A 14,155-nucleotide genomic window follows, 5' to 3' on the forward strand; every position below is an offset into this window, starting at 1 on the left:
TAACACATTTTTTTTTACAATGTTATATTCTTGCAAACCAGCTTTGAATAAATTAAAACACAGAAAAATGGAAAATGATTGAATATATAATAAAATACATGGGTTTATTGCAAATTTTATTATTTAATTTTTAATATGAAAAACATTATTTTTCTCATGTACTAAAGAAAAAAAAATTGAGGTTTACTCAGTGATTATTGTGTAAAAATCATTATAACGTAATAATATAAAGCTCAAGTAAAATTAATGAAAGTACAAATAATAAAAGAAAAAAGAAAACAGCAGATTTAATATAAACTAGAGAGAAAAATCATACTTTTAATATTGGAAGCATTTATCCAGATCAGATAGGTGATCATAATGGGAAAAAGCAGCAGAATGGAGACCCTTATAGAAAATATATATATCAAATCTCTGTAACAAATGAATAAGAAAAATTTCAGCTTATTTTAGAATACATTCAAATCCCTTATTTTATGAATACTTCATATTTTTGCTTGTTTTTTGTTCATTTTGAAGAAATTTCAAATTAAAATGAAAAGAAGTATGGAAGGAAGAAATAATAGTGTGTCTATTCAGACTGACTGGAATAGAGATATGACCCCATACTGTATGTGTCATATGACAAGATAATACAATACAATCTCTGTAATACAAAACAATATAAAACACTGGAGTCGGCTGACTTGGCACATTATGAAAAATTGTAAGTCACCAGAGAGAAACCTAAATAATTAATGTTAAATAAGAAATAATTAACAAAAATATTTTTAAATGTGTGATATAAGTTTAAAAAGTTGCACACTAATATTTTGTTGCAACACTTTAACATTTCATTACAGCATCAGTGCTTCAGTGTCTCTGTTGCTCAGTTGGTAGAGCAATTTGTTAGCACCACAAAGATCATGGATTTGATCCCCATACATACTGATAAAAATGCACAGAATGAATTCACTGTAAGTCATTTTGGTTTAAAGTGTCTGCTGTAAACTTATATTTTAAATCTTTGCAACCTGCAGTGACACAACAATTATTTCCATATTTACATTCATTTTTGAGCAAGATCTTGTGTTAATGACGGCAAAGTTATGTAAAGACTTGGCACATTGAAACATATTAATTACTGTAACAGAATTTGCTTTTGTAAATTCAATCTTTTTGCGTATTAGCAGCACTATGTACTGTAGTTAAAGCATCAAAATATGCTGTGATGAAAATAATGACAGACGATGATTCAAATGTGATTCTTCATAAGGTCCTGCCACTTTAAAAAAATGTTCAGTAATAATAATGTCATTTGATAACATTTGGCACTTTTTTAAAACCTATTTTAAACCTATTTTTTTTGTCATGGATTGGACAATATAGGTGATGTTTCTTCTTGAATTGGTTGCCTCAACCTCGACCATCTCACACCTGCAGCCAAAAGCACAGCAACACCAACAGCAAGAGAAACATAAACTATAAGAGGAGTGTTTGATGGCCAGATGTGATCTGTAATAAACAAATAAAAATAAAACATTTCTTAGTATAACACATTCCTAAAAAAAGAGATTTTAATCAAAGTTAAATCAGAGAGTAAACATATATCAGCTTGACAGAGAAGCACAATTAGGTAAATTGGATAGTTTACAAAAAAAAAAAAATGAAAATCCTGTCATAATTTACTCACCATCTTTTATATTTCTTTGTTTGTGTTGAATGCAAAGTAAAATATTTTAAGCAATGTTTGTAACCAAACCATATTTGAGCACCATTGACTTCCATAGTAATATTGGAAGTCAATAAGATGGAAGTCAATGGTGCTTCTGATTTCTGCTTAATAACAAATATCTTCATTTGCATTCAGCAAAACAAAAAAATGTATACAGGTTTGAAACAATTCGAGGGTGTGTAAATAATGACAGAGTTTTCATTTTTGGGTGAACTATCCCTTTAAGGCATTTCATCTAACCAAAAGATGGCAACGGTTCACCAATGAAGTTTAATTAAAAGTATCGCTAAATGCAAAAGTATTGTACAATGCAAAAAATATTTTTTAGTATTTTTGTCTTGTTTTCAGTAAAAATATGTAAAAATTCTTAAAGGGGACATATTATGAGATTTTTTTTAAGATGTAAACTAAGTCTAAAATAGGTCTGAGCAAAAGTGTGCCGTTTTGGGTGTGTCATTTAAAATGCAAATGAGCGGATGAAGTGCAACCACTGATCACAATGATGGTGGTTTGTTGCAATTGAAACTCAATTGTGCTGTGAAATATTTTATCTCTCTCTTTCTCTCCATACTAAATGGTTGTGCTGTGGTTGGATAGTGCAGATAAAGGGGGCGGTATTACCTTATTCTGACATCACAATAAGGGCCAAATTACAATGACCTATTTTTTCACATGCTTGCAGAAAATGGTTTACCAAAACTAAGTTATTGGGTTGATCTTTTTAACATTTTCTAGGTTGATAGAAGCACTGGGGACACAATTATAGCACTTAAACATGGAAAAAGTCAGATTTTCATAATATGTCCCCTTTAAATTAAGATGCTTTTTCTTGATGAGCAAAACGACCCAAGAAATAGTTTTTAGAAAAAAACTCAAACCAAAAAATCTAATCAAATTTAAGTGATTTTGTGCATAAAACAAGCAAAAAAAATCTTCAAAATTTTCTTGAATTTTTCTTGAATTTAATGTTTAAGAAGAATTTTTAAGATTTTTTTCTTACCCCATTGGCAGATTTTTTTTTCTTGTTTTATGCACAAAATCACCCAATTTTGATATTTTTGGTCTACAAACTAGACTTCTTGGGTCGTTTTGCTCATCAAGAAAAAAGCATCCAATTTATAAAATAATTTTTTACTAAAAAATTAAGATTTTTTTTTAAAATAATTTTTTGCAGTGTAAGTTACAGCCTCAGATCCGGTTTGGCATGACATGAAGTCTAAGTCATCAAAATCTTAAGGTATTTTTTACCATCATAGTCAAATTATCTAAACATTTTTGTAAGACTAAAGATGTACATTTTAAGAAAATGCAAGACAAGTCTGAACTGAAAGATTCAAGAAATTCTCAAAAAAATTAAGAATTTAAGTAAGGAAAGTTTTTTTTGATGTTGGAGCAAATGAAGGAAAACATTCAACAAGAACCAAGCACACATGAAGGTGAAAGAAGGGGCCTTTAAAAATCATGAGGAGAAACCTACCAAGTGAAAGTCTCTGACCGGGCAGTGACTCACCATAGACAGTAACAATGAATGTCTTATTTGAAGGTGTCTTGCTGTTGATCTGTACTTTATAAACTCCCGAGTGTTTGATGCTAAGGTTTGTGATGGTGAGAGATCCAGTCTGATCGTCCAGCTGTAGTTTATTTCTGAATCTCTCATCATCATCATATATGAAGCTCTTCTTTTCAACAAATTCAGCTACATGAAGAGTTTCAGATGGATCTTGAACTACAAACATCCACATTATCTGATCATCTGTCTGTATTTCAGTAATATTAGGGTCCAGAGTAACAGACTTTCCCTCCATCACTGACTTCACTTCATCTCCATCAACACCAAACACACCTGAAACTCAAATCATTGGAAATCTCAAATGAGAATGAATGTTACTTGAGCTATAATGTGCAAAATGTACATTATCTTCCAGAAAAAAAGCTCCATATGACATTAGAGATACTTAAAAGTAGCTGTATTACCGAAATTAGGCAATCATCAATAGAAAAGTAATGAGTGTGAGTCACTGACCATCTAATTTAATTATCATTGAATTAATAAAATAACTAAACCAATTAAATAAAAAAAGAATAAAAAGCAAATGAAGAAATACATGTTCGTTGAAAATTAGGTAAGAATTAATTTTAAAAATGATTGTCTTGTTACTAAATAAGGTGAGAGAAATTTAATTAAAAAATTTAAAAATCTAAATTAAATTGTATATCAGCATTAAAAATTGTTTTTTAATGCAATGTTTGGTCAGAATTGAACGTTAGCCTGAATTTCACAGACATGGTCATTTGACCCAATAACAACCCAAATTACAACCCAACAGGATGGGTTTGTCCTTTTTAACCCAATAGGTTGAAAAAACCTACATAGTCTGTGAAATCTCTGGAAACAATACAATATCTGTATTTGTGATGATGTAAAAGGGCTTTGAGATGTTTCATTGTTTAACATCTGCATTGTTATGACATTGCCATAGTTATAGTTACAGACCGTATTACGCAGTTAGTAATTTATTCAAGAATGCCAAAGTGGGAAAATACAACTGGAATTTGGGACATAGGATGCGGAGTCTTGGCATGGGTGTAAGGTCATGCCCGGGAAGCTTGGAGTCTGAATGAAGCCTTTTCACAGTTTATCATAAATAGTTTCCAGTTATTGATTTTATTTGAATGCTGAGCTGCATGGCTTTAAATAATGGCATATTTATTTCTTCTGTCCATTTCTATTTTCATTTGGAAATTTGTAGAAACGACTTCAGTGGTTTTAGTGAAATTTGTTTTTTGCTCTTTGTTGCGGTCTCCATTATAAAAAAATAATTTTCATCAATAAATATTTCTTAAAAGATTTCTACCCAACATTAGAAGTATTATTTAAATAATAAAACATTAAAGTTAACAGTAATATACTTTCAGTATTTACTGTGGTAAACTGCATTAGTAAAATACTAGTTTTTCTTAAACTTACCACAGTAAACTTAAAAGTATGCTGCAGTTTTTATTAAAGTTAATACATTTACTATAGTTATTACTTCAGTAAATTTATTACACACTTTTATAATTACAACAATATACAACACTACAATTATACAATTCACTATAGTAAATACTAAAGTATACTACAATAGATATTCATGTGGGAAATCATGTAAGATAATCAGACTTACCGTTAGAGATCAACATACACAGCAAAAGATAAATAGTGTTTGCAAACATTGTCGCCAAAAATTGTATGGGAACGTCAAACTCCATATTGCTGTGAAAAGAGACGCTGGATGGGCTTGTTCAAGGTCCTTAACATTTTAGAAGAGGCGTGGTCAGTCCGAGGGGGACACACAAATGACACATCTGTTTCATTCAAAGCCTTTATTATTTACAGTTTCAATATTACGTCAACTGGAAAAGCCTTCTCAAATCGTTCTATTCTTTCCCCTTTGTGCCATTTATGAACATTGAAGCACACTCACCATTTCACAATGCCTTTGTCTTGTCTTGTCTTGTCTTGTGAAACTTTATTATAGATTCGAGGTCCAATTTAAAAACAACAAAAACACAACATTACAACACAGTAAGATAACAAACACACAGAAAATACAAATCAGTGAGTTGAAACCAGTGTCTTCACAATTTGGACTGATATTGTATAGTATTGACCGCTATATTTCATTATATTTCATAAACACACAAAATGCATTAAGCTGGCAGATTAATTTATACATACAAGTTTTTGTAGAGTAACTCTTGCACCCAAATTATTATATATAACATTGGGCTAAATACCACATGGTCAAATACATTAATGTCTCTTTTTACTTTATTTACTGTACTGTATTTTTCATGATCTTGTGCTTTATATGTTTTGTGTCTTTCTCAATCAGTCCTAATCCAGTTAATGTTTTGAGTTTTTTGTTCATTTATTTTCACATGCATGGAATAGTAAGAATTTGGCAGATGTGTGTCAGCACCGGATGTGAATAAAAGTGTTTTGTGTAATTAATTCACTTGCATCATTTTAGCATACTAGAAAGCCAAAATACCTATTTTTTTAAATTAAAAAATGTCACTTCAAGTGACACTACAAAGTGTGCATCTTCGTAGTGTGCATCCAGGATGCATACTAGAAAGCCAAAATACCTATTTTTTTTTAAATGTCACTTCAAGTGACACTACAAAGTGTGCATCCTTCATAGTGTGCACTACAAAGTGTGCACTACAAAGTGTGCATCTTCGTAGTGTGCATCCAGGATGCATACTAGAAAGCAAAAATACCTATATTTTTTTTTAAAAAAATGTCACTTCAAGTGACACTACAAAGTGTGCCTCCTTCGTAGTGTGCACTACAAAGTGTGCACTACAAAGTGTGCATCCTTTGCAGTGTGCACCACAAAGTGTGCCTCCTTCGTAGTGTGCACTACAAAGTGTGCACTACAAAGTGTGCATCCTTTGCAGTGCGCACCACAAAGTGTGCATCCTTCGAATTGTGCATCCTTCAAAGTGTGCATCCAGGATGCATACTAGAAAGCCAAAATACCTTCAGATTTATTGTATTTTTAATAAAAAAATCACTTCGTAGTGTGCATCCAGGACGCATACTAGAAAGCCAAAGTGTGCATCCTTCGTAGTGTGCACTACAAAGTGTGCATCCTTCGTAGTGTGCACTACAAAGTGTACACTACAAAGTGTGCACTACAAAGTGTGCATCCTTCGTAGTGTGCACTACAAAGTGTGCATCCTTCGTAGTGTGCACTACAAAGCGTGCGTCCTTCATAGTGTACACTACTCCAGGATGCATACTAGAAAGCCAAAATACCTTCAGATTTATTGTTTTTAAAAAACAATTAAAAAAAATCACTTCGTAGTGTGCATCCAGGACGCATACTAGAAAGCCAAAATACCTGCTTTTTTAAATAAAAAAGTCACTTCAAGTGACACTACAAAGTGTGCACTACAAAGTGTGCATCCTTCGTAGTGTGCTCTACAAAGTTTGCATCCTTCGTAGTGTGCACTACAAAGTGCACATCCTTCAAAGTGTGCACTACAAAGTGTGCATCCTTCGTAGTTTGCACATCCAGGATGCATACTAGAAAGCCAAAATACGTTCATATTTATTGTTTTTCTTATATAAAAAACAGAGACAGAAGTTTAAACTCTCCTTCGTAGTGTGAATACTAGAAATTATATCTATATTTTTCCAAACGTTACTTGTTTTTCCAAAATAATGCACACTACAAAGAGCGCATCCTTCGTAGTGTGCATCCAGGATTTATAGTTTTTTTTAAAACGGTTTTTGCTCTGTGATTGTTGTATTTTTTCACGACCACATGATACACCTTTCAATATGGTTGTTTTAGAAATTAGAAGTTATATGCACCATTAGATAGTTTTGAAAGAAACATATTAAAGGAATAGTTTGGCCAAAAAGATGATCAGATCCAAATCCATGACATCAAAATCCAAAAGTATATTCTAACATAATTGTCACAAAATTATGTAAACAACATTTTTGTAAGACTTTAGATTAAAGTTGTACGTCTAGGGAAAATGGAAAACAAGCTTGAACTGAAAGTGAAGATTTCAGTCAGGAAAAATAATCAGAATTTACAAAAAATACAACGATACCAGTGTCTTCACAACTTGGACTGATATTGTGTAGTATTGACCATTATATTTAATAAACCCACAGAAATTTTAATTAAGCTGGCAGATGAATTTAATGAATCCATTTGATGTTTGGATTTTCTGTTCATTTATTTTCTCAACTCACGAAGAGTAGCTAACAATTTCATTTTGGCAGATGTGTGTCACCACTCCCTATGAATAAATCCAAATTTTGTGTAATTAATTCACCTGCCTCATCCCACATTAATGATGATGCATTAATGAGGAATTTTAACAACTAGCACAAGAATATACAGCTTTATATTTATATATTTTTTGTATTTCTACTCAGCACATTTATGCTATTGGCAGATGCCTTCGTGTGACTTAAATAAATTCTAGGTATACATTTAATAAAGTGCATACATTAAATTGCATACAACCATTGGAAAACAAATAAACATACATATGAAGATACAAATTATAAATTTTTTGACAATAAACAGATACAGAATTTTAAACTTGAAGCTTGCTGCCACCTATTGATATAATGAAGCCCTAAATAAAATATTACCCAACATCAGTGCTAAAATGCAGATGACACTGAAACTTTGAACTTTATGGCAGAGACAAAACGGAGGCATAGATGACCTCAATAACAAATACAAAACAAATGACAGTACACAAGTTTGGACAAGATCTCAGTTCGGCGTTGCTGGGAGTTGAAGATGTTATGATCCCGTTGTTGTGATAAATTAGCTTATTCACCAGCCTGGACAGATGAACCAGAAGATCAGGATTTGAGGTAGTATAAGTGTGTTTAAACAAAAATTAAAAACATACATTATAGGTTTGAATTCAGTAGCGTTATCTGTCCTACCTCAATGAAAGATTGAGCTATTCTGAACAGTATGTGTTTACTGGACACCATTTCAGTACACTGTGAGATGTTTTGAAACAGATTCCTGCGAGACAAACCATCTCTTTTACTATAATAGAAAATAACACTTCACACAACAGCAAAACACTGAATACTTGCCCTCTTGTCTTTCTTTTCCATACTTCCAGCAGAGAAACATCCCAATCAAAAACAACCCCAGAACAACTGGTATCAGTGCTAAAAGATATAAAGGTGGCTTAGGTCCTGAAACAGAAAATGATATCAACTTTTACACGTCTCTTAATATTTTATCTTGAATGAAACTGTAGGGTTAAACATTAAATGACCCATAACATGATCGAGGCTGTCAACCACTAATCATTTTGGGCAAATTACTGCTTAAGATCACGCTGCATCAGAACTGACCAACCTGGACATTGCTGACAGATCTGTGCAATGTTAAGATGTTGAGCCTGTTTGCTGGTTGAATTGGACACCACACAGCTGTATGTGCTTGTATCCGTATATTCCACCTCCAGAGGAAGAGACGCGGAGGTGTAAGGCAAGACGCTGTTTGGATTCGCCATCACATCGTAGGACCTTTTACGAATATATTCCCCATCTGCATCTGGACTAGCAGTAGGTTTTGGTTTAGACACACTGATGCTGGACAATAAACTGTTTCCTTTGTACCAGGAAAGACTCACATCTGTTATATTCATCACTGAACACAACAACACACATTTTGAGCTTGATGATCTTTCTGATGATGATGATGATGAACATTGTGACGAGTTTCTGATGATGACAGGAACAGGTAGAGGATCTAGGAAAGAAACATGACAGGTCAGATCAAATAAAAATCAATTCATTTAAAATCTAGATTAAATGCTAAAACATAGGCCAATAATAATACCAGAGACAATAACGTTGAAACTCTTATTTAAGACATTATTGATGATGCTCTTGTGTAGTTTTGGGATGGTGATGTCTACTGTATATACTCCAGAGTAATCTGTGTTGATGCTGTAGATGGTTAGAGATCCGGTCTCTTCGTTCAGTCCCAGATTGTAGCCAAATCCGTTATTATGAAAGATAAAAGTCTGATGAACAGGGAGTTCAGCAATGATGATGTTTTTAGGTCCAAACCTCCAAATTAAATGTTCATATGGCTGTAATGCAGTAACACCTGTGTGAAGAATAACTGTATCTCCCTGCTTCACAAACAACGTCTCAAAACCAAGCACACCTGTAACAAAACAACAGCAAATAAATAAAGTATTATTCTTTTGGCAAAATAAAGATAAATGTAATCAAAACTTACCACCGAAGTGACAAAATAATAGACAGAGATACAGAAGGTCCATATTGAACATTTCAGTGCAACCAGACCTAACACAGACATTTACAAGACGGATCAGTTTTTACTGTAATGTGGAAAAAAATTACAAGCCCCGCCTTCCAATGAGGTAGGGAGCAGTAGCTGGTCCATGGGTATGAGACATTGTACGTTTACAAAAATAGAAGGCTGCATCAAGTTTGGTTTATTTCAGTTAACTGAACATTACATTCACAAGTCATAAGCATATAACAACAATTTACAATTAACTAAGAAAAATTGTCAACTTTATAATTGTTAATATTTGAAATAAGACAGTCTTTATGATGTATGCAGCCTATAGGGGGCATTATTGGCCAGTTTACTTGTAAACGCTTGATATAGCAACGCTCATAACAGTGGTTTTGATAGAAGATGGTTCTGATTCACACAGGAGACTAAAACGCACAAGTTAGGTGCAACTTTAAACAATGCTACACGTGCTTGTGTCTGAGAGACAAAAGGTGTTAAATACAGTGTCAAGAACAACATGAAGGCAAGTCACCTATACAACTTCAAAGGATCAGTACTACAAAAGGTGCACATTCCTAGTGTGCATACTATAAAAAGTGCATCCTTCGTATGGTGCATCCTTTGTAGGGTGAATACTAGAAAGTTTTTCTTTATTTTTCCAAATGTTACTTGTTTTTCCAAACAAAGTACTACAAAGTAATGTGCATTATTTTGGATTGTGCACCCTACAAAGTGTGCATCCTTCATAGAGGCACACTACAAAGTGTGCATCCTTCGTAGTGTGCACACTACAAAGTAAGGCTAACATTGTTTTTTTCAAATGTTACAACTGCACACTACGAATACCCTACAGAGGGTGCATACTTTGTAGTGTGCATACCACAAATTGAAAGTAACATTACTTTACTTTTCCAAATGTTACATCTATTTTTATAGTGTACATCCTTTGTAGTATGCATTTCAAAATTTTACATATATTTTCAAAATAATGCACACTACAAAGTGTGCATCCTTTGTAGTTTGTATATTGCAAAGTTTATCTTTATTTCACCAAATGTTACTTGGTTTTTTCAAAATAATGAACACTACAAAGTGTGCATCCTTCATAATGTGCATCCTTCATAGTTTATCTTTATTTTTCCAAAGTGGGCATTTTACATTGTGTGCACACTACAAAGGGTGCATCCTTCGTAGTGTGTATACTACTAAGTAATTTTTAAAAATGTTACTTCTTTTGCACACTACAAAGTGTGCATCCTTTGTAGTGTGCACCCTACAAAGTGTACATCCTTTGTAGTGTGCACCCTACGAAGTGTGTATCCTTCGTAGTGTGTGTAATCCTCTGAAAAGAGAATTTTAATATTTTAGAATAAGTAAGACACAAGCACATTTGATCTGCTTCCCTTTCTTCATTTAATGTTTCTTTTAATGTTATTTATAACCACACTACAAAGTAACGCTAACATTATTTCTTTTAAATGTTACAACTATTTTCAAAATAATGCACATTACAAAGTCTGCACTCTACAAAGTGTGCATCCTTCGTAGTTTGCACACTACAAAGTGTGCATCCTTCGTGGTATTCACCCTACAGAGGGTGCATACTTTGTAGTGTGCATACCACAAAGTGAAAGTAACATTACTTTTCCAAATGTTACATTTATTTTTAAAGTGTACATCCTTCGTAGTGTGCATACTACAAAGTAACAGTAAAAAACTCACAATTTTACATCTATTTTCAAAATAATGCACACTACAAAGTGTGCATCCTTTGTAGGATGTATATTGCAAAGTTTATCTTTATTTTTCTAAATGTTACTTTTTTCAAAATAATGCACACTACAAGGTGTGCATCCTTCATAATGTGCATCCTTCATAGTTTATCTTTATTTTTCCAAATGTTACATCTATTTTCAAAATAATAAAAACTACAAAGTTTGCATCCTTTGTAGGGTGCATACTGCATAGTTTATTTGTATTTTTCCAATTGTTACTTGTTTTATCTAAATAATGCACACTACAAAGGGTTACACTACAATGCAAAAATATCTTCATAAACTCTGATATAATTTGTATTTAGACACTAGGAGGCAATACTTGTTCAATGGTTTCTGTTTCATAACAGTTGTTGTGTTTTATTGTATGTAAAACAAAGTTGCCAACACAAAACTCTCTAAGGTGGGCTACAGCAACATATTCATGTATGGTCTGTTTTATTAATATTAATAAAAACATAATGCTGTAAGTCTTATATTGTTTACTGATTTACTTGAGAAATTACCAATAGAGATGTTAACAATATCTCACAATTTTTTAAAAACATAAAACACTGCCAAAATCTTAGGTACAGTTGCACGTTTGTGCTTGTGGGGCACCTTCTGGCAAACAAGGGTACTGCAATACTTTCAGATTAGCGAGAGAGAGCGGATTTATTGTTTTTTTAATTAAAACTCTTTTAGCCCTAAGTAACTCAAATGAATATGAATTCTTATATTTCTATATGATTAACAACTCAGACAAAATAATAATTGGCTCTGGATTGCCCCCAAACTATGCACATGTTAAAAGTTAAATCAGACATAACCTGATTAGCTGGAGCCATTATGATATTTATGTTTAAGTTAATTTAATGACCCCTGCTGGTCAATCATGATCTTGTGGCCTTGGAACAGAAGGAGTTAAATTGCACACCTTGCGTTTGGAAAGTTTTAAACTTGATGTTGGAAATGTATGGATGCCAGCAGGCATATGGTTTTCATTTTATTTACTTGTTGGTTATTTATCAGTTTAATTACATTTTATTTTACTGGAATAAAACAAAAAAATCTATTGAGAATCCAGAGGTGTCTGAAGTGATCTACTGGACGGCAATACATTTGTATATATTTGAATGCTACTGTAATATTAGCATGTAACATATGATTTAAATAATTAAGAGAAAACGTTAATACTGTGTTTCGCAACAAAACTTTAACCAACTAAACAAACTTCATTTCATGCTTGCTTTTCATTCCAGTAAACATGTGTTAAGCTAAAACAAATGAATAACAGAGTGTTTTAACTAGCTTATTGATTATGATGTCTGTGTGTGAAATTATTTAAGTTGCAGTCCATCACACACACTATGGTCATTAGCAAAAAAACAGCAGTTGTAACACCAACTATCTGCATCATGGGCCAGGGCTCTGTAATACATGAAGATAAAGTTTAGTTTCAATTTATTGTAACATTTATGATGCTTTTATAAGAGTAATTAAATAAAGATTTACTTTAGCAGAAAGAGAAATCTATCAAAATATTATTTTGTTGCATTTTTTAAGATATTAAAGAAAACTGCAATGTGATAACAGCTAAATAATGCGATATACAACATACAAAAAAACCTATAAAATATGATAAAAATATGAGGTTATGTCATTTTTACATGTAATCATAATGACTATTATAGAATAAGAGATGCAAAAAAATTAATTCAAAACATTATTATTATAGTTGTATACCTGGACACAGCTGACAGATATTGATGTTGAGATGTTGAGTTTGGTTTGTGATGGGATTGTTGAGTACACAGCTGTATGTGTTGTTGTCCTGATATTCAACCTCCAGAGATAGAGAGAGTCTGATGTTGAGATCAGACACACTGATGCTGGACAATAAACGGTTTCCTTTGTACCAGGACAGACTCACATCTCTCACATTCAACACTGAACATAATAATGAACAGTTTGAGCTTGATGATGATGAAGGACATTGTGAAGATTCATAGGTGATGACAGGAACGGGTAGAGGAGCTGGAAAACCAAAGAGAAACATGTTAGATTTATATGCATGAAAGTGAAGGACTAATAACTACTGCTATATTTTTTATTCACCATTTACATCAAGTCAGCACTAAAACCTGTAAGTAAAAAATAAGGTGCATTGAGCAAACTTACCATAAACAATAACATAGAATTTCTTGTATGAATTTCTTCTTCTACTGTTTGTGATAGTTAGTTTATAAAGACCAGAGTGTGTAATACTGATGTTTGTAATGGTGAGAGATCCAGTTTTATTATTTAGTTGTAGTTTGCCTTTGAATGTTCCATTATCCTCACTAAGAACATTTCCCTCTTTATTTATTTCAGCTATACGTGTTTCTTGACGTCCCAACATCCACAGTATCTGATCATCTCTCTGTATGTCAGCAATATCACTGTGTAGAGTAACAGAATCTCCCTCCATCACTGACACTGACTTCACTTCATCTCCATCAACACCAAACACACCTGAAGAAAAACATTAAAAATTGTTAACGAGTGTAAACGCACTTAAAACATGAAGGTCAGATTGAGTCTCATTAGGTTGTGACATATTTTTATGGCGCTGAGGTTATCAAGTTAGAGATTTTATTCATCCAAGTGGGAAATTAGAGTAGTGTTTCTTGACTGCATATATAATATTTTCGCTGGCATCCATTGCAGACTCCGCTGAACCATGCCAACCTTCAAACAGATGAACATTTTTATATCTACTGTTTTACTACAAATACCAAGGTTTAGTGAACTGTTTCTGAAGAAATGCAGGTTAAATAATTTTTCAATATATCATAATAATATAATAGACAGCGTTA

At 32.7% G+C, this 14,155-nt stretch overlaps 2 protein-coding genes across 2 annotated transcripts; both read right to left on the minus strand.

Moving 5' to 3' along the window:
* Window positions 1-8,095: 8,095 nt before the first annotated feature.
* On the minus strand, window positions 8,096-10,219 carry LOC129453791 (uncharacterized). The gene is made up of 5 exons (XM_073861679.1): window positions 9,517-10,219; window positions 9,109-9,441; window positions 8,623-9,018; window positions 8,352-8,456; window positions 8,096-8,277 (listed from the first exon to the last, which is right to left on the minus strand). Exons 1-5 carry the CDS (start codon window positions 9,566-9,568, stop codon window positions 8,210-8,212), a joined length of 954 nt encoding a protein of 317 aa, XP_073717780.1. The 5' UTR covers window positions 9,569-10,219; the 3' UTR covers window positions 8,096-8,209.
* Window positions 10,220-12,609: 2,390 nt separating this feature from the next.
* On the minus strand, window positions 12,610-13,828 carry LOC129453794 (SLAM family member 5-like). Its single transcript, XM_073862339.1, has 3 exons — window positions 13,479-13,828; window positions 13,044-13,334; window positions 12,610-12,728 (listed from the first exon to the last, which is right to left on the minus strand). The coding sequence occupies exons 1-3, from the start codon at window positions 13,765-13,767 to the stop codon at window positions 12,610-12,612; spliced, it is 699 nt and encodes a 232-aa protein (XP_073718440.1). The 5' UTR covers window positions 13,768-13,828.
* Window positions 13,829-14,155: the final 327 nt, after the last annotated feature.

This window comes from Misgurnus anguillicaudatus, chromosome 23 (assembly GCF_027580225.2).
Source record: "Misgurnus anguillicaudatus chromosome 23, ASM2758022v2, whole genome shotgun sequence".
NCBI classification, from domain to species: Eukaryota; Metazoa; Chordata; class Actinopteri; order Cypriniformes; family Cobitidae; genus Misgurnus; species Misgurnus anguillicaudatus.